The 21,683-nt window shown below is 37.5% G+C and overlaps 1 protein-coding gene across 2 annotated transcripts in view; it reads left to right on the top strand.

Annotated features, from left to right (window-relative positions):
* The window catches only part of BIRC6 (baculoviral IAP repeat containing 6), a 164,217-nt gene that overhangs the window by 56,805 nt on the left and 85,729 nt on the right, over nt 1-21,683 (top strand). For both annotated transcript variants that reach the window (XM_072409256.1, XM_072409254.1), the window contains exons 25-45: nt 379-693; nt 1,645-1,744; nt 1,855-2,069; nt 2,597-2,805; nt 5,916-6,262; nt 8,327-8,546; nt 8,774-8,907; nt 9,258-9,395; nt 9,773-9,900; nt 10,867-10,998; nt 11,526-11,741; nt 12,671-12,854; nt 13,078-13,331; nt 13,615-13,768; nt 14,387-14,503; nt 14,967-15,121; nt 16,217-16,343; nt 17,514-17,624; nt 18,405-18,538; nt 19,515-19,642; nt 19,739-20,301. In XM_072409256.1, coding sequence (XP_072265357.1) covers nt 379-693; nt 1,645-1,744; nt 1,855-2,069; nt 2,597-2,805; nt 5,916-6,262; nt 8,327-8,546; nt 8,774-8,907; nt 9,258-9,395; nt 9,773-9,900; nt 10,867-10,998; nt 11,526-11,741; nt 12,671-12,854; nt 13,078-13,331; nt 13,615-13,768; nt 14,387-14,503; nt 14,967-15,121; nt 16,217-16,343; nt 17,514-17,624; nt 18,405-18,538; nt 19,515-19,642; nt 19,739-20,301 — 4,081 coding nt within the window. The remainder of the gene's footprint in view (nt 1-378; nt 694-1,644; nt 1,745-1,854; nt 2,070-2,596; nt 2,806-5,915; nt 6,263-8,326; nt 8,547-8,773; nt 8,908-9,257; nt 9,396-9,772; nt 9,901-10,866; nt 10,999-11,525; nt 11,742-12,670; nt 12,855-13,077; nt 13,332-13,614; nt 13,769-14,386; nt 14,504-14,966; nt 15,122-16,216; nt 16,344-17,513; nt 17,625-18,404; nt 18,539-19,514; nt 19,643-19,738; nt 20,302-21,683) is intronic.

Raw genomic sequence — 21,683 nt, 5'->3', positions numbered from 1 at the left:
AAGATGTTTCTAATTAGAATTTTTTGTGATAATTTAGGGGAGTGTATAGTATTATTTCTTTGTTTCTTATAAATATAACTGTTGGTATCTGACTTTGCTGTTAAAAACAATAGCTTATTAAAGGGAAATCACATTCATTCACTTGGTCAGATGGCATTTTAGCCTATAGCCTATATTTTAGGATGCTTCAGTTTGCCATAGTATATTGCAATAATAGAAATAAAGCTTAAAAAAATAAACATTTACCTCTTACCTTTTTAGTTTTTGTAAGTAACAAATAAAGTGGTAGATCGGCTTATTTATTTATTTTTTAAAAGCTACTGTCTGTCAATGTGTATTTTTTGGTTTGGTTTTTTTTTAATGGTTTATTCTTTCCAGAAGGCAAAACTGGAGGCCAAGTTGCACCAGACAACAGCAGCAGCTGCTGCAGCTGCCTCGGCTGCCGGTCCTGTCCACAACTCTGTGCCTCCCAATCCAGTGGCGGCCCCAGGATTCTTTATTCATCCATCTGATGTAATCCCGCCCACTCCAAAAACGACTCCGCTCTTCATGACCCCACCACTTACACCACCCAATGAAGCGGTGTCAGCTGCCATCAATGCAGAACTGGCTCAGCTATTTCCTGGCACAGTCATTGATTCTCCACCTTCTATCTTGGCATCACATGGCAAGAATGCTAACAAACCTAGAGGGGTAAATGTGTTTTGATTTTTCCTTTTTATATTTTTCCTTTAATTAAGCACACATTTTCCCTCCTAAAGCCTTTGCAGTATTTAAACACTTCCTCCCTCCATGGTTTTTAGTGCGAGTGTTCCGTTTATAATATGATTTTATATATTTAGTTTTTTTTTCATACTTTGTTTTATCGTATTTAAGTCACTGACTTATTTTGAGTAGAGCAGTTATTAACATTGTGCTAACAAATATTTTATTTTTTTGTTATTTTGAGAGTCTTACACTTAACCTTGTGGGTATTTGGGTAGTTGGATATGGGATGATTTTCAGAGTATGTGTCATATTTGGATGTTCATATTCGAAAGAGGAGAAACGATCTGCTAGGTGTTACCAGGAACGTATAAGCCATGTTGATAGACTGCTAAATATGCCAGAATTAATTCCCATATCATGGTAAATTGGGTAGAAGTGCACTGCTATCATGTTTCAATACCCATCATTTGATACCAGAAGTTGCTGTTTAAATGTTAGTTTCCCTTTTTAACTAAGGAAATAGTTATTCTAGTTAGTGGTCAAAAGATGGAGTCACAAATGGCTAAAACATCGAACAACTATAAATGCTGTGATTTTTGGTGGCAGTGAATTTTTATTATGTTAATTTCCTAAATGCCTCATAATTGGCATTCCCAGGTTACTGTGTATTAGAACATTGTCCTTTTTTCCTGAATTGTGTTCATAATTTTAGTTTTAAAATTGTATGGGAATGCTGCTAAATTGCTACTTCTGAATTCCTCAAATTCAGGAAGGTGCAGCAGATTGACCTCTCCAGGCAGTTCCATAAAGGTTTCCTAAACAAGCAAATCCATTTATCACATACAAATGTGGATATTGATGTTTGTGTGTTGGCCCTAACTTTATTTTTATTTTTTTTTTTACTTTTTTTTTTTTTTTATAATTGCTTTGCTTCAGAATCAGCTTGGTTCAGGTCTTGCACTGGCAATCTCTCATGCCTCTCATTTTCTACAGCCTCCTCCTCATCAGTCCATTATCATAGAAAGAATGCATTCTGGTGAGTTAAACTATGCAATATTCAGTTTATAAAGTTTATTATATACAATTTTTTAGTTTCTTGTAAATGTATTTATGAAAAAAACTTTTTTTTTTTTTGTATAACTCTAGGTGCCAGAAGATTTGTGACACTGGATTTTGGCAGGCCTGTTCTTCTTACAGATATTCTTATTCCCACCTGCGGTGATCTAGCTTCCTTGTCTATTGATATCTGGAGTTTGGGCGAGGAAGTGGATGGAAGACGACTGGTGGTTGCAACTGATATCAGTACCCATTCACTAATACTTCATGACTTGTTGCCACCTCCTGTATGCAGGTTTATGAAGGTAATGAACACATAAAGTGAAAGAGGATTTACAGGTTATGTGAATAACTACATGGGGCACTTCTTTAGTAAATGGCTTACTGCTTCAAATTCCCCTTTTGTAAGTAATAGTACACTAATTTTGCTGTTTGGCAATATGGTGATCAAATTATCACTAAGGCATTATTGTATGGTGGGGGACAATGCTTCATAATCAGAGATTGTTAACAATGGAAATATAAACAAACTGTTCATAAATCAAATGCAGTCAGAAGCAATTATTGAGATGGAGTCCATGAAATTTACACGACTTTTACTACACAGCCCTGCTTGCAAATGTCTCTACAATAGAAGAATGTATGTTTGAACCAGTAAGCCAGAAAATATCAGAATAATATTTCTTTCCACCCTCTTGTTTAGGAAAAGTGTGAGGTCTGGTCTGTATGTGCTTATAGCATTGTTTTCTAAATACGTCTCATACTGTCTACTTTTGTGGAGGATGCAGCTGCTAATGTATGTTGTTTTCACTGTATATATTGTTGCTTTCAGATCACTGTAATTGGTCGTTATGGAAGTACAAATGCAAGGGCAAAAATTCCCCTGGGATTTTATTATGGTCACACCTACATTTTACCTTGGGAGAGTGAGCTAAAACTTATGCATGACCCACTCAGAGGTGAAAGTGAATCAGCAAGTCAGCCTGACATTGACCAACATCTGACTATGATGGCAGCTCTTCAGGAAGATATCCAGTGCAGGTAAAAATTTTATTCATTCAATATAATTTTTTTCTTTTATTCAAATCCCCTTGCCGTTGTTTCCACATGATTTATTTAAATATATGCAAATAATGCATGGCACAAATTAAAAATTTGATTGGTTTTGTTGTTTGAAAATTCTATTTCTTCATGTTATATTGCTGCTTACAGTGATATTGGACACTCGCAGTCAAGAAAATATAAAGCAAAACTGATACCCTGCCCTCATTCTTACCAGCTTGCTTCATTTTTTGCTAGTGTCCCAGGACAGCGGTTGCCAACCAGTGGTCCACAGTTGTGGCCGACGCGCCCCCGAGCATGGTCAGGAAAAGTACCCCACTGGCGGGGGTCACCTGCCAGAGCCACAAACTATGTTCCCCGTACGGAATGCAGGCTCAGTAAAGTGGGCGGTTTGTGTCTCTGGAGAGTGGGTGGGGTTCTGGCATCATGATGTCACTATGGATGAAGTTTTTTCCCCTTGAGTGATACCTGGCTCCCCATGCATGCGCGGTCTAGAGTCGGTAATTTTAGTGGTCCGCGGGACCAAAAAGCTTGGCGACCACTGTCTTAGGAGACTGGACGTCTCTATCATCTTCAACATATTAATGTTTTTTTCCTGGCTTAGTTTTTTTTTTTTTTTTTTACTGCCCTTTATTTTTACAGCTAATTACACTGTTGTCTTCACCTAAGCTATTCTCCACTTGACTAGACATTGTGTGTATTCCGGAAGTGACCCTTGGGCCCTAGGTTCCTCCTAAGACAATTTCTATACCCATTTCTGATACCTGATTTTATTGAAGATCTTGAGACCTGTTTCTGAACACTTATTATATAGGTTAGTTATTAGGTCTGCAGACACCTTTAAAAATTTCCCAGAGACAATTCTCATTCTGACCTTTCCCTACCACTCTCTTGAAGCTAATAAACCAGTTTTGTGCAAATTTGACGTTCTCTTAAAGAACTCTCTCATGGCTGCCTTTCTTCTAAACCTGTAGCCATCACTAATCCCTTTGATGAAGCTTGTCCCATCTTTGAGGCCCCCCTGAATTTCCACATGCCTCAACCAAACACCTTTTTGAATCTCCTATCACTCTATTCCTTCGAAATAGATCTGATGGATAGCCTGGTTTCCTCTGTTGAAGTTTTGATGGCAGTCAAGTCTCTCAAATAAAAAAAATAAAAAAAACCTTTGACTTCATTACAGCTATCTATTACAAGAATTTTGGTGAACTCCTAGCTCCACTATTATCTAATTATTTTAATGCTCCAAGTGCTAAGCTCCATCACAAGTCACATTTGGATTCTGCTTGAATGTTCCCTAAGCCCAACACTGAATTACTGGGTGAGCGTTTAATCCATTTCCCCTATAAACCTTGACGTGAAACTCCTGGCTAAGATTCTTGCTACCAGGCTAAATTCTGTTATTACCACCTTCATCCAAAAAGATCAGGTATGGTTTATACCCATCCGCCAAGCCTTGGATAACACTAGACAGGTCATCCTTGTGGCATTAGCAATAGAAAATCCTGGCAATGCTAATATTGCTGGATATCCACAAGGCGATCGATTCCCCTCATTGCCATGCCTGTTCTTCCCCTTAAACCCCCACTTATGCGTTAGCCTTTTCCAGTTGGATCTATTTCCTGAATCTCCCTCAGCATTTGTACATTGCTGTGACTACCACTCCACCTCCTTTGCAGTCAAATGTGTTTAGCAACAGTTTTGCCAGCTTTGCCCTTGCCTGTTTGCCCTAGCCCTTGAGTCCCTTGCATCCCTCATCTGCACTAATCCAGACCTTTCAGGCCTTGACGTACCAAATGTTTTTTTTTTTTTCATACACGTAACTCCATTTTTATTTATTACCAAGCCCCATCATAGTTCTCCCCAGAGGTTTTTAGCCGGTTGCTCCGCCCGGCTGATTTGAATACTCCGCCCAGCTCTCCTCGGCAGCTCTCATCCTCGGATGCACGGATCTCAGTGAGGCTGCTCCGTGCTCCGTGTCATCAATTCAAATGATTGCTGCAGTCGAGCACACAGCTCAGCCTTCATGTGAAGGAGACACAGGCAGCCCCGCCCCCATCTCATAGCCACGAGCTCTGCCTGTGAAATGTATCCAGTGTGTATAAAGTATCCATGTCATTCTGCAACCTCACAGCTCTGTGTACAAACCTCCATATCTCCTAATATGTATGTCACAATGACCTGTAACTTTCAGGGTGTACAGGGGACCCTCATAGATACTAGTTATTACCATTTCAGGCCCCCAGATTTAAAGAATTTCAAGATTTGGGGGTCACAAATGTAAAACGTTAGGAAAATTGAAGGTAGAACACTGAAACAATAAGAAGTTACTGGATACCCGAGGCATAAACAACTTGGAGCACTAAATTTGCCGTGTTTTGCCACACCCCCTTTATTACCACCCGGTTACAGCTTCCTACCACCCGGCTGAAAAAAATTTCTGGGGAGAACACTGCCCATGTTATCCTCCTCTACTTTTGATTTACCTGCAGGCCTTTGACCAAATTTCTGGTCTGGATCTCTCGCTCTCTGGACATGTTGCATAGTTTTTAGCAGCACTTTTCTTTCAGTGACCACCTCAGTTCCTTTCATATTTAGGTGTTCAATTTATTGATTTTGCGATTGCTTTCATACCGTTATATGCCCCTCACTTTTTACCAAACTTAGGACCTTGCTCCACTTCTGGTATTTTTACTGCCTCTACTGTTTTGGCAGAATAGCCGCAGTAAGGTCAACCTAAAGTCATATCTTTTCTGCATTCTTACTATCCCAATCACTCATCAGGATCTAAAATCGCTACAATGCTCAATGTTCTGGTTCAAAAAGGTTTCCTTAAACATTGCTCATCTAATTTAGTCCCATACCCACGTAGACTCCATGCTGGTCTGGGGGTCCCAAATCTGCTCAAATATTTTCAAGCTGCACAACCTGGCCCTCTCACTAAATTCAATGCAACATACAAATTTTAAGTCAGCAAACAGGTACACTTTAAGCTGCATGTCTGAAGCAATGTTCTTTTTAGAATTAAATACTCCTTTTTTCATGTTACTCTTTTACCAACGGTTTATACTTTTGTATTTATTGGACAGGTATAATCTTGCTTGCCATCGATTAGAGACTCTACTACAGAGCATTGATCTTCCTCCACTGAACAGTGCCAACAATGCACAGTATTTTCTGAGAAAGCCAGATAAAGCTGTAGAGGAAGACAGCAGAGTGTTTTCTGCTTACCAGGATTGCATACAACTACAACTCCAATTGAACCTGGCTCATCATGCTGTTCAGAGACTCAAGGTGGCCCTTGGGATGAGTAGAAAAACACTGAGGGAGCAGTATGATTCTAGAGAACTTATCCATACATCGTCAACTGAACAGCTGCGCACAATTATCCGGTACCTTCTGGATACTTTACTTAGCCTCCTCCACTCCTCCAATGGTTAGTAATTTCTTCTGGTCATGTCACGTTTTTCCTTAATTGTTTGTTTGTTTATTAGTTTTCTCAAGCTAGTAAACTTCAGAAAGGTATAGCTTAAAGAATGAACTTAAATTCCCTAAGTTATTACAGTAATAGTGTGTTAGAACTAAAGTTCAGCAGCTTTGAAATTTTAACCACATGGCTGTTATAAAGGTCTGTATGCAAAAAACTGTTGTGTTGACTGAGCTGAATTACATTGGGTTGCAGCTTGCATGGGCCCTATAGTGTTGGTGCTTTATTAATAACAGGTGCATCTCAATAAATTAGAATATCTAAATTTCAGTAATTCAGTTGAAAGAGTCAAACTCATTATATGGATTCATTACACACAGAGTGATAAATTTCAAGCCTTTATTTTCATTTTACTGATTATGGCCTGCAGCTAATGAAAACCCAAAACTCAGTATTTCAGAAAATTACAGAAGACCAATAATAATAATAAAAGATTTTTTGATACAGAAGTGTTGGCCTTCTGAAAAGTATGTCCCATATATGCACTTAATACGTGGTCAGGGCTTGTATGAATTACTGCATCAGTGTGGCATGGTGAGAAGGCAATCTGCCTGTAGCACTGCTGAGATCTTATGGACACACAGGATGTTTTATAAGCGTTCTTCAGCTTGTCTGCATTTTTGGGTCTGGTGTTTCTCATCTTCCTTTTAACAATACCTCATAGGTTCTCTATGGGGTTTAGCTCAGACGAATTTGCTGGCCAATCAATCACTTGCCACCTGCCCACACTGCCAAAAGTACCAATCCAATGAAATCATCATGGTCAATAAACCAGGTATTGGTACTTTTGGCAGTGTGGGCAGGTGGCAAGTCCTGCTAAAAAATGAAATCGGCATCTCCATAAAGTTATAAAGTTTTGTCAGCAGAGGGAGGCATGAAGTGCTCTAAACAGTCCTGGTAGACAGCTGAGCTGACTTTGAACTTTAAAAGGCACAGTGGACCAACATCAGCAGATGACTTGGCTCCCCAAATTACCACTATCTGGGGAAACTTCACAATGGACCTCAGGCAACCTGAATTCTGTGCCTGTCTACTCTTCTGCCAGACTCTGGGACATTAATTTGATGTTGGGCCTGATTTATTTAAAGCTCTCCAAGGCTGAGAGGATACACTTTCAACAGTGAAACAGGGTGATCCAGCAAACCTGAAATGGATTTCTTCAAAGTAATTTGCTAGCCAATGTTTTTAATCATCAACCAGATCCATTACAGCTTTACTGTTGAAAGTGTATTCCCTCCAGCCTTGGAGAGCTTTAATAAATCAGGCCCATTGTGTCTGGTTCAGGAGTGGCTTTACACAAGGTGTGTGGGTGTGTGTCACCAACTCCAGCCACAGTCCTTCTTGTGAATCTCCCCCAAATTCTTGAATGGGCTGTGTTTCACAATCCTCTCAAGGCTGCAGTTATCCCTGTTGCTTGTGCACCTTTTTCTGCCACATTTTTTCATTCCACTCAACTTTCCAATATTATGCATGGATACAGCACTCTGTGAACAGCCACCTTCTTTAGCTATGACCTTTTCTTGCTTACTCTCCTTGTGGAAGGTGTCAGTGACTGTCTTTGGGACAACTGTCCTGTAGTAGTCTTCCCCAGAATTGTGTAACCTACTGAACAAGAATATTTTAAGGCTCAGGTGTTTTGGGGTAATTAGCTGGGTGGTATGAGACACCCAAGAGTCTAGTTTTATTGAACTTGTTCGCAATATTCTAATTTTATGAAATACTGAATTTTAGGTTTTCATTACCTGTAGGCTATGATCAGCAAAATGAAAAGAAATTAATGCTTGAAATAGATCACTCTGTGTTTTTGTCTATGAAGTTTAACCTTTTGACTTGAAATTAACTTTTCAATGATCTAATTGAGTTGTACCTGTATAGTGTGTCTTTTTCCCAGTTAAATTTGTTCTACATCACGTAAACAAAATACACAATAATAAATTTACACGTTAATTTTTTTTTATAAATGTGGTATTTGGCATTCTATTAAAATAACATTTTTGTAAACCGTTTTCTTAGGACATTCTGTACCAGTAGTCCTCCAGAACACTTTTCATGCACAGGCCTGTGAAGAGCTGTTTAAACATTTGTGTATAAGTGGTACTCCGAAGATAAGGCTGCATACTGGTCTGCTCTTGGTTCAGCTCTGTGGTGCTGAGAGATGGTGGGGCCAGTTTCTCTCAAATGTTTTACAAGAACTATATAACTCAGAGCAGTTGTTGATTTTTCCTCAGGATCGGTAAGACAGATTCATTTTTTTTGTCCATATGTATTTGGTGTACTGTTTTCAAAAAGTCCTGTTGGTGATTCTGCCAACCATTGCCTACCTATGATTAAGTATCATTTTTTGGATGTTTGTAACCTATGGCTCAACCATATACTACTGTAGATGATAAATGGAGGAACTATAATTGTATCCTGGGCATATGAATTAACTCAAGGTTTTGTTTTACATTCTGTTTGCAGAGTCTTCATGCTACTTTCTTGTATAGGCCAAAGATCTCTTAGTAACAGTGGCGTCCTGGAAAGTTTATTGAATCTGCTGGACAATCTTTTATCACCTTTACAGCCACATTTACCTGTTTATAGACGTGTTGAAGGTAATACGATTCTTTTCATGTATGCAATGAATGGTAATTTATGCTAACTTCTGCAGGTGATGAATTATAAAAATGTGGATCAAAGCTTTAACAGTGCTGAGATATTATTATTAATATTATTATTAAACAGGATTTATATAGCGCCAACATATTACGCAGCGCTGTACAATAAATAGGGATTGCAAATGACAGACTAATACAGACAGTGATACAGGAGGAGAGAACCCTGCCCCGGAATGCTTACAATCTAGTAGATATTGGTGCTTGAGGTAGAATTTTGTGTTATGGAATAAAACTGGAAAGGGGAGAACATTTTTGTTTTCTGCAATAACCTTTGAATACTTTTGTAGGTGTCCTGGACATTCCAATGATAAGTTGGGTGGTCATGCTGGTTTCTCGTTTACTGGATTATGTTGCAACAGTGGAGGATGAAGCTGCTGCTTCTAAAAAACCTTTAAATGGAAAAGATCGAGAACGGTTCATGTCTGGTAAGGAATTCTGTAGTCATTTGCGCCTACATTTTGTGTAAACGCATAAACAAAAATGACGAACAACCTTTCTATTGAATGTTTTGAATGCCTTTATCGCGTGGTCCATAGTTTTTCATTAGCCTTTTCTAGTTTCACACTCGGTACTGCCAGAAGCCCATGTCCCACACTTTTAATAGAAGTCCTGTGAAGATTTTGGGGATTCGAGGGTTAAACATGGTGTATGCCAGGAGACACCTACCATTCCCTAATATGGCAGCTATATTTTTTTGCACATTGATTTCCTGTTGTTGAAATTGAATCAAATACCGAGAGGCTGCATCACTGGGCAAAATCCCTCAACTATGATTTGTTTAAATTGTATCTCTTTTGCATAGGTAATCAGTGGAGTTTCATAAACAATAACCTACACACACAGAGCCTGAACAGATCATCAAAGGGAAATAGCAGTTTGGATAGGCTATACTCCAGGAAGATCAGAAAACAGCTAGTTCACCATAAGCAGGTAATCTGTATGGTGTGGAATATTTTTATTCAATTTGAGATCAATGAGCCCAAGGAAATCTATCATTGTGTAAATAACTATTCTAATTATGTAGATTGTGTGTTTTTTTTTTTTTCTTCTTCTGTGTTTCTATGTGATTGAAGCTATAGGGTCAATAGGATGGTTTAGCACCTAAAGCTTAATTTTTAAACTGGTGCCATGTTGGTGTATCCTTGACTACAGGAGGTAAATGTCGTTTTATAGATAGACTCTTGATATCTGAATGTTAAGCACAGCTTAATTAAAGTTTGAAACTATGCTTTGTGCTATTGTAGTTTCTTTATATTGTCCCTATTTCGAGTCCTAATATACTAGTATACCAGTATTCGCTGTGAGAACAAGAACTGTCTGTGTTGCGCTTAACAAGTAGACTTTTGATGTAGTGTTTAAAATAATAAATCAGCTTTCCGAAATTAGGGGTTTCTGTTGGAACTCAGTGGAAACAAGGTCCACTCTAGTTGTCAATGATTCATTATCATGGGTCATTTGGGGGATATACAGCGGGGGAAATAAATTTTGAATATGTCTAATGGGGCCATTGACATATTTACTCCAGATTCAGCAACAACCCATGTAATGCAAACAAAGATGACCAAGCACGGACATCCATAATTTTATGTGTAATAAAAGTGGATGTGACATTGATGTGACATTGATGCACAGTGAATGTGACATTGATGCACAGTGAATGTGACATTGATGTGTTCAATACTGATTTTTCCCACTGTATGTTCAGCAGACAATTAATCATCCCCCTCAAAAAAACAAAAAATGGCCACTTTATCTAGCAGTGTTGACTTTTTAAATAGTCTTTTTTGCAACCTTTATTTACTGCTTTTTTTATGATGATATGGAGTAATCGTATTTGTACTAGATAACGCTGATGTGAGTTACGTATTTCATTTAATAAATTAACTTTTCCTCTAGCAACTCAACCTACTGAAGGCAAAACAGAAGGCTTTAGTAGAACAGATTGAAAAGGAAAAAATACAGAGCAACAAGGGATCATCTTACAAGCTTTTGGTGGAACAAGCAAAACTTAAACAAGCCACTTCAAAGGTGAAAAATTATTAAACTATGGTTAGAAATGTAGGGATATCTGAAAGTTTTTTTTTTTTTTTTATTTTTTTTTTTTTTACATGTCTTTGCCATATATCCCTAAACTGAAAATCTCAATTTACTGAGCTGTAATGGAAGTTTAAGCCCAAAAAAATAGTGGAACAAAGTTTATCCACACCCTTCTACAGCTTAGTCATTCAAAGTTTTGTGACACTGACTATTCAGAGATTCATTGTCTTGTAATGATTTATACTGTAGCCTGGATCTTTTCACAAAATTTCTGCCTATATATTCCAAAGTCCTGCCTATTTAGAGAGTGTTCAAAAGTCCTGCTAATTTAGAGGGTGTTCTAAATTTGCCATTTGGCAACCAGCCTTAGGCTAGAAAACAAGATAGATCAATAGGTTATAGAAACAACTTGGTATCTAATAACTTTAAGTAGTTGTAGTAAAGTTTTTATTTTTGGTATTATAATGATGATATAATGATGCACATGGTTGAACTTTCAATTTGTTTTCCTTTATCAGCACTTTAAAGATTTGATACGTCTGCGTCGCACTGCAGAATGGCCCCGATCTGCTCAAGACACCGAAGTATCTGCAACAAAAGAGAGCCCTGAAATTGAACCTCTTCCTTTCACCTTGGCACATGAACGCTGTATTTCTGTTGTACAAAAGCTTGCCCTGTTTCTCTTGTCAATGGATTTCACTTGTCATGCCGACTTACTTTTATTTGTCTGCAAGGTAACAGCACTGTTGTCTTCAAATAGGCTTTCATATGGTCTAAAGCCAGGCTGCTTGTTTTGTTTGAAATGTATTTGCCTTTCAAGTATTTTTAGTGATTATTTTTTAACACAACTATGTATAAAGCTCTTTAAAATATCTGACACTACCTTTTCTTTTTGGATAGTTAGGCATAACAAAAAAAATTGGGATAAACCACAAGGGCCTTCATAGCAGAATCACTAAGTTTTCATTTTTACTGGAAATTGCACATTTGTAATTGAAGAAAATATAAATGGCAGTAATATGTTAGGATTTTAGATAATGGGTTTAGATCTATTTTAAACATTCCTAATAGTAAATAAATGTCAGGTTAACATATAGCCTGCACATAGCTTATACAGGTTTAGTTCTCAATATCTTACAGTCCATGTATCTTGACCCAACTCTTCAGTAACCATCCAAAAACAGCTGTCTGGTTGCTGAAACGTTACTGGTGGAGCGCCTGTCAAAAAGGGTCTGGGGAGAACACTGAGTAAATTAGCCACACAAGGACATTGTTTTTAGAATAAGGTACCACTCAAGCCATTTTATAAATAGGCACTGCCACTTTTATGAACTGAACCAGATTACAAATATATCTTGTGGAGGTGTTAACAGTAGTTCTATTAATCATATAATCTACTGTGGTTCTAAACAGAACCCTGCCAAGAAAAACGGGGTGTGGAGAACATATGAACATGTGTTTTCTTTCTGAAAGTGCAAAGCCATTATATTCAACATTTGGGGTCTCCGAGCTTGTTATATGAAGCTGAAGTTATTTTCAGAGCTGGCGAGTATAAAAGGGTTGGGAGACCTTAGTATGAAATCCACTGAAATGTGCAACATTTTTTCTTTTCTTTTAACATTTGTAACTTATGAACACATGCATTCTTCTTGCAACTTCCTAGGTGCTTGCTAGGATAGCCAATGCTACACGGCCTACCATACATTTGTGTGAAGTAGTGAATGAGCAACAGTTGGAAAGACTTTTATTATTGTTGGTTGGTACAGACTTCAACAGAGGAGACATCTCATGGGGTGGGGCCTGGGCTCAGTACTCCCTCACCTGTATGCTCCAGGATATTTTGGCAGGTACATTTGTTATTTTTTTTTCTGATGTCCTAATTTTTTCCTCTTTTGTTTCATTACTGCGTAATTGAATAATTCAAATAAGCATGTACATTTACAAAATAGTCTAAAAAATGTATCTTGAGGGAGCAATAATAAAAAAAACATTGTGTGATCAGTTATCAGAAATAATCTAGTCTAGTTTGTTACAAATGTCAAAATCTATTGCTGTAATTTTGTTTGGTAGGAGAACTGTTAGCCCCTATAGCAACTGAAGCCCTGGATGAAGGAGCCATGGGAGAAGAAGCTGGTGCCTCAGCTGGTGACTCTGATGACTCATTACAGCAGTCCTCTGTTATACCTTTGGTTGAAACTGTGGATGAGCCATTAACTCCTGACATCACAGGTAGGTGGAAAGTTAATTTTCATACAAAGTGGCCAGTCCACCTGACACCATTTGTTTTAAGAAAACACTCCTTGCAACTTTTAAGTTTTAGAATTGTTTGTTTTCTTTTTTTAATGTGGTTTTATGCAATGACAGGCTGATACTGTTCACTTTACAATTAAATTATGTTGCCTGCTATTTGCAGTGTACATAAACTAATTATAGTTAGAACTTTTTGCATAAAGCCCTGCAATTGTTTTTTTTTTTTTTTTTTTTTACATGATACTGAGCAAAAAGTATGAAAGTACAGTTTTTTTTTTTTAGCTATTTATATGTGGTTTGGGATGTTTTTTTTTTTTTTATATATGTAATTGTCTTTCTTCTCTTTTTCTCTAAAAGCCAATCAGCAGCACTTGGTATGATTATTGGGGTGCAGATTATGGCACTTACAATTACAACCCTTACATTGGAGGTGTTGGAATTCCGGTGGCTAAACCAGCAGCCACTATAGAAAAGAATGGTACACAGACAGTAACAGTATCTGTATCTCAAGGTAAGCTATTGTTAATTTATGTTGTAGTCAGTGATGTCCATAAGTAGTTGTAGTCTTAGTAAGTGTTTTTTTTTTTTTTTTTTTTTTTTTTCTTTCATAACAATGTTTTATTTATCTGCTTTTTATAGAGGTGTAATGGTTAATGGTTCTTTTTCATTAGACATGTATTGCAAATCTTGTAGGTGCATGCATTTTAAATTACGGTTTATAACCAGAAAGTGTTTTTGGAAAGGCAGAATCATTAGTTTACCATTTATACCTCTTAGAAACTCACCCCTTTTAATAATGTGAACAGGGGTTAAAATCCCTTTTTTGGGTTCTTCTGGGAAGATTTTATTTTTGTCATGAAGGCATAAAAGGAAGTAAGAGGAAATTTCACCCAAATGAGAGCAATTGCCACCTTAAAACACCAGAGCTTTTGTCCCAGTTGGATTTTTTTTCCTTACCTCGTTCTCATAAAAAAGGTCCAGGACCATGCAGTTGTGGTCAACTTTTTTTACCCATTATATTATCTGTAGGTGATTAGATATCCATTTATTGTTTTACCACTAAACAATTTTAGATGGTAGATGTATATTTTTTTTTTTGTTTATTCAATTATCAATTTCTTACATCTAGCTCTAGATGCTCGTTTGGAGGTTGGCCTTGAACAGCAAGCAGAATTGATGTTGAAGATGATGTCCACACTTGAGGCAGATTCCATTCTACAAGCTCTGACCAATTCATCCCCAACATGTATGCATTTAATATATTCAAATTGTTAAAACTTTGCTCTGTAAGGCAGTGCATCATGCATTTTTTTGCAGATATATATATTTATACACAGTTAGGTCCATACATATTTGGACAGACAACTTTTTTCTAATTTTGGTTCTGTACATTGTGTATAAAAAAGGCTTTAGTTCCTCACATTTTTATGCAATGTTTTTGTTCAACTTACTGAATTAAAGCTGAAAGTCTGCAGTTCAACTGCATCTGAGTTGTTTCACTTATAATTATTTGTGGTAATGTACAGAACCAAAATGATAAAAAAAAGTTACCTGTCCAGGCATGGACCTTAACTATATATATATATATATATATATATATATATATATATATATATATATATATATATATATATATATATATATATATATATATATAATATATATATAGTTATATAGATATATAAAAAACAAACTTTTTATTTCCTTAGTATCCCAGCCTTCCAGTGGTACAGACGACTCTTTATTACGGGGGTTACATGCAGCCAATCAGACAAATCAGCTTTTTATTCAGTCGTCTTCCATTCCTATGCTGAGTGCCTGTTTCAACAAGCTCTTTTCTATGCTGCAAGTTCATCATGTTCAGGTAGAGCACCTTTTTACTACATGTATTTTTGATCAGTTGCATTATCTACAGATTCTTTTTAGTACAATCTCGCCACTATATTAAGGATTATAAATGGTGCAGAAGTCATGTTTTAAAGCTTGTCATAGACTTTAAAGTTTGATCAAACTTTCAAGCATTAGCCAAGTACTGTTTGGCTGACTGTTCTGATGTGTACCATTTTTGTTATTGATAAGGTTAAAACAAGTATTAGCATTTTTTTTTTCTTTTCTTTTTAAATATTAGGGTAAAGCTGCCTCTAGCAGAAAAGATACCAACATGTCTGTACCAATGTTGTGCATGGCCATAGCGATATGGTGACATTTAAACCACTTTTATAGCTTAGCAATTTAAAATGAACATGGAGCTTTTCACTTAGAATTACTACTCTAACTCTGCCATGTGCAGATGTACCCAATATGTGTAGTTCATTCTTTTTTTTGTTTGCAGGTTTTTACACTTTCTACATGTTTTGATATTTTTTTCTTCCTCCTGAAAAGTTTTATCTGTGAATACTAGTTATACAGATTATCTTTATGGAGGTATCTGGGCTGTATTATACACCTTAGGGACCTGACATTCCCTCAAACATTCTCTGGTGGAAATCAATTACTGTCATTGAAACACATATACCTAGAACATTTCCACCAGGGAATTTTTGAGGGAATGTCTCATCCCTTGTTTTATAAATAGAGCCCATAGTGTCTTCCCTGCTGTTTTTTGTCTTTTCTCTAACAAACTGAGCACTTTATTGTACTCAGGACAAAAATAAGCCCTCAGCCTGCAGATTATTTAAATCAATTGACGACCACTCAATGGGGAAATATTAAAAATGTGGATTTTAGCTCTTGAGGACTGGAGTTGAGAACCCCTGGCCTTGATGATAATGTGTTTAAAATGTGTTACATTGGTTAGGATTTGTTATAATAGAATTTTACAAAATACTTAAAAAAAACTGTTAGCTTAAATTAGCTTAACTGTTAGCTTAGATTTATACCACAGAGTTTTTGTGGTTGTTTTATATTTTACCTAAAACCTCTGAATAAACATGTATTTTTGTGTGTGTCTTTTTATTAGCTTGAATCTCTTCTACAATTATGGCTCACATTGAGCCTGAATTCTAGCTCAAATGGGGGCAAGGAAGCTGGTGGTGAGCTGTTCTTATATAATGCAAACAGAATACCAGTCATCACTTTAAATCAAGGTAATTGTATTGTTGAATTCTTTTCTTTTCTTTTTCCTTGATTATTTTACTTATACTTAAGAATTACATTTTTGGTTTGCTTTCCACTAATATACAAGGTAATAAATTGTTTTTAAGAAGGATCAGTATTTTACTAACTACAGAATAAACACCACCTAGTACTGAAAGATCAGCACTTCATGGGAACCTAAGGCACTGTGTACTCTTGGTAAAATACCTACTGTTTTTCTTTTCTATTTTTTTTTCTACCTGAAAATGACAGTAGTGTAAGCTACAGACTTTTTGCTAAATAGAACACTTGGTTCCCAAGTAATTTTTTGTAGGTATAGGGGACAAAAAAGTCCTCAGGGGTTAATCCTTAGCATCCCAATGCTTGCAGCTACATTTCTTGTGCAAACCTGTGGTTTCAATAGGCAGTTGATGGTTGTGCTATGAAAAAATTTGCCCCCACCTCCTATCCATAAACAGTCTACTGGAATCTGGTTTGCAAGGACACCATTTGCAGATTGGTTTAACACATTTTTTGAAGGATACTATTTGGACATCGCTGGAGTTGCACAGGTAACTATTTAAAAAATTAGACTTTATTTGTACAGTGTGGGTATGTTATTTCTAGGGACATTTTAACCTTTTATAGGTATTGTTAAGGGGTACTGCTTACTTCTGTACTAAATTCACAAGGTAAAGGGGCAGATATCCGAGTGCCCCTCTGGTGTTCCAAATTTCAGTAAGTGCTACATCTGCATATATATACAATACAAGGGTCACGTTGTGGGGTTAAGTCCTAATTCCTCAATAATAGCGGGCAGAGATCTAACTTTTGCAAATGGCGGCGGAGAGGGGGTGCAACATTTTGCCCCTTTCATTTATTAGCAATACAGCTTTCAGAGTACACTTTATAGAATAGATAGGATAGACAGAACAGATGCTTCCTTTGCCTATTTCCTATGCATGAAGCTTTCAAGCCTATAAAAGAGTTTATTTTTAGGAAAGGGGTACTCTGTTTTTTGGAGTCAATATAGTTTTCCTGTGTTTCTTTTTCTCATGTACAAGTACCTCAGTTCATATTAATATTTGTTTATATTCAATTATATGATAGGTTCCTGTAAAAAATTTTCCTGATAAACCAAAGTAACTGTAATCTTGTACTGTAATTTTATTGTATTTCAGCATCCATTACAAGCTTTTTAACAGTTTTGGCCTGGCATCCAAATACCTTGCTTCGGACATGGTGCCTTGTGCTTCACAGCCTCACACTGATGACCAACATGCAGTTGAACTGTAAGTAATCCTCTGTGTTTTAGGGCTGCTATAAATCATAGATCTTTTTTATCTTGGCTTAGACACGGGAGAAAAGTGTTGATTTGATCTGTTTTTGTTTTGGCCGTTTTGAATATTTTTTCTATCTTCAACAGCATATCGGCATCTGATATTTAAAAAAAAAAAAAAAAAAACTGAAAGGATTTGAAAGACCTTTTTTTAGCTTGGCATTTAGGCTGTAGTTGTCCTACTTGATCAACTGTTGCAGGATGAACGAGACAAAGGGCTAGCTGTCCGCACCCTTAAACTGCAAGTTTTATCGATATTTTTCTGGATTTCTGCCTGGCAGAAAAGCCACTCTTCTGGCATTTTGCCTGGCACGCCTTTTACTGTTTACACTGTACACTGTAAACAGCAGCAGTGGGGCTTGGAAAATGGCGGCTGCTGCTGTCATGGTCCTCTCAACCCCCTGCAGGCTCTACTCCATGCAAGTGACTGAAAGTAGTAAATTTAAAAGGAGCAGAGCAAAAATCTATGGAAGGAGGCTGCAGGAGCTGTTGAGAGAACAGTTAGATAGGCACAAGAGAGAATATGTTATCATGGGGTTTAAAAGGACTTTTGTACCATTTTTTTTAAATAGGCATTAAAATGGAAGAGATTTTGAATGCAGCATGAAACAGGGAGAACTTACCACTGAAGACTGTGGCAAAATTAAGCCCTACGGCACTATCTGTGGCAATAATAAAACTCTAACTTGACCTATTATAATTTGCTTTTTTACTACTTGCCTCCGTGCTTTAGTTGGACCCAGCAGTACTATTGGAGCTCAGGAAAACACTGCCCTGTTACTGGTATCTGATCCAAATCTTCTGCACGTCCTTGTGAAATTCCTCTCAGGAACAAACCCTCATGGGACCAACCAGCACAGTCCCCAGGTGAGGTTAATATTATACTTGAGATTCTGTAATGCAATTTTACAATTCTTTAATGACCCTAAATTTTCAGAACAGTCATTTCAGTTCTATTTTAAATATTGCAATGTACCAAGAGACCCTGTGCGCAGATCCACATTTTAAGTATTTATATGTTTTGGACAAGCACTTCAAGCACTTTAAAATGGTCCCTAAATTAACTCTAGTCAGTAGGTGTAGTTGAAATCTCTGTTTTACCAAGCATTAGCAGTTTTCCCCCCAGATTTGTTTTAAAGATGGATAAGAAGAAATTGTAGGTGGGTGGTCAAAAAGTGGGTAGGCCAACACATGGCAAATTTAGTGTTTCCAGTTGTCCAGTGCCCCTGACTTGTGACCCAGCTTTTCAGTTATCACCAAAAAACAGCTGGTTGGTTTATGAGAAGTGCCAGGTGAAGGGCCTGGGAACACGGAATTTTAAAGGTGGAATAGTTTTTTGGAAGCTTTGTGCAGTATCTCCAGTCATTCTATGGACAAGCTACAAGCCCTAAAATGTAAACAACCAGCCAGTATTTTCAAGCGGTTTAAAGTAACTGAAACCAGCTGAAAAAAGTGTTTGTGGTGATCTTTGAAGTCCTTGGAGAATTATTACTATTTCTCTAAAAGTGCCTACAGAGGGGTCAAGGAGGGCTTGTTTAAAGGCCATTTACTGCTTGCTAATGATATGTTAATAGTGTAGTTATAGATAATAGAGCTCAGGTAATAACTATTGAGGAATATAAACCGTTAAATATGGGGCAGCTTTATAAGGATTTCAGAAAAACATGAACAGAATTTGTATCAAAAAATAATCTGTGAAAAACCCTTATTGGGTTTTATTAGTATTCATTTACATTTTCTTTCATTTAATAGTATTCATTCATTCTTTAATACGAAACCACACAAGTCATATTTTGTTTTTTAGCTTGTACTATAGTAATAATTAAAACTTTTTTACCTGCAGGTTGGACCTACAGCTACTCAGGCAATGCAGGAGTTCCTAACACGATTACAAGTTCACCTCTCAGCTACCAGCCCTCAGATGTTTAGTGAGTTTTTGTTAAAACTCATACACATACTTTCAACAGAAAGGTATTTGTCATTACAGAGCTTAATATAAGAATATAGATTTTATTAGCTGCTGCTTTCTGTACATTTTATGCTTTTTATGTTCCTTTACTCTTGTAGAGGTGCTTTTCAGACTGGACAAGGACCATTGGATGCTCAGGTGAAACTCCTAGAATTCACTCTGGAACAAAATTTTGAGGTGGTCTCTGTCAGCACCATATCAGCAGTCATTGAATCAGTAACTTTTCTTGTCCATCACTACATCACCTGTTCTGACAAAGTTGTGTCTAGGAGTGGATCTGACAGTTCTGTTGGGGCAAGGGCTTGTTTTGGAGGCCTTTTTGCGAATATCATTAGACCTGGTGATGCCAAAGCTGTTTGTGGCGAAATGACACGTGATCAGCTGATGTTTGACTTGTTAAAACTTGTTAATATCTTAGTTCAGCTGCCACTGTCAAGCAACAGAGAGTTCAGTGCCCGTACACCTGTTGTGAGCAGTACAACAGACAGCGTTTCTGATGAGGAGAAAGTCTATGGAGGAAAAGATTCAAGCAGCATCTCTTCAACTACACAAAGCACTACCACATACGTGGCAGATTTGGTGCTAGCCAACCAGCAAATTATGAGCCAGATCCTATCAGCCCTTGGCCAATGTAACAGCAGTGCAATGGCCATGATAATTGGTACGTATATTTGTCATATTTTAAGCTGATGCAATATCTAGCAGAGGTTTTGTTTGTTTTTTTTAAACCATGAGGCTTTTTATTATGTAGAAACATGTCCCCAGAAAAGTAAGTGGGGGGGGATATATAGTGGCTTCAGAAAGTATTCAGAACACTTTTTTTCACTTTGTATCCCATAATTAAAGTGGACCTAAACTCAAATAAAAACAAATTACACTTATCTTTAACCACGCAGATCCCTCAATGGCGCTGGTCCTTCTTGGGATCAATCCCGTGTCGCCCTGGGGTTCCTCTTCGTCCCGGCACAAAGGAAGCGCCGGGCACAGCAATTTTTTCTTCTCTTACGGTCTTCTTGCCATGTAACCTGATCTTGTACTGTGCAGGTGTGAGATCGAGTGACAAAGCCACTATGAAGGGGGGGGAGTGCCAATATCAATGCGCATGCATGAGATAGACATCTTTCTCCTTGGTGAAAGATGCCACTTCTGCGCATGCACAGAAGGAGCAGTGAGGGCCTCCCAGAATGCATGACAATAGGTATCCCAGAAGGCTCTTTAAAAAAAGATGATGTACTTAAAAAGTTATTCAGAAGGGTTGTGTACCTTCTATGTAAAGTAAAAATGTTGAGTTTAGGTACGCTTTAAAATCTGAATACTCTACTACGAGACATATACCCTTTCCTGTTTTCTACTTTCAGTATAAATAAAAATTAATGTAAACCCATTTTCACTGATAATTATATTTATTTATTATATTCATAAATTATAAAAAAATACATAACTATAAATAATGTAAAAAATAATGAAAAATTTGACAACAATCTAAAAATAAAATATAAAATTAAAAATGTACCGGTTTTTTTTCGCCGTATAAGACGCTCCGGAATATAAGACGCACCCAATTTAAAAGGAGGAAAATCTAGAAAAAAAAGATTCTGAAAGATTATTCCCCTTCTGATCACTCATATGCCGATCATACCGGTATTCCCCTTCTGATCACTCATGTGCTATTGATTGTCCCCTTCTGATCACTCTGTGCCATTCAAATTCCCTTCTGATCACTCTGTGCCATTCAAATTCCCGTCTGATCACTCTGTGCCGTTCAAATTCCCCTTCTGATCACTCTGTGCCGTTCAAATTCCCCTTCTGATCACTCTGTGCCGTTCAAATTCCCCTTCTGATCACTCTGTGCCGTTCACTTACCTTTTTTCCACTGTACGGCAGTTAGGGCAGGGATCAGCAGGGGGCGCTGCGCCGGCTTCTTTCGCTCTGCACTGCAGCCAGCGAGGAGAGGAGACACACGCTGCAGCCAGCGAGGAGAGGAGACACACGCTGCAGCCAGCGAGGAGAGGAGACACACGCTGCAGCCAGCGAGGAGAGGAG

The sequence above is a fragment of the Pyxicephalus adspersus genome, chromosome 4, assembly GCF_032062135.1.
Source record: "Pyxicephalus adspersus chromosome 4, UCB_Pads_2.0, whole genome shotgun sequence".
Lineage (NCBI taxonomy): Eukaryota > Metazoa > Chordata > Amphibia > Anura > Pyxicephalidae > Pyxicephalus > Pyxicephalus adspersus.
This window is presented reverse-complemented; position numbering and strand designations above follow the sequence as displayed.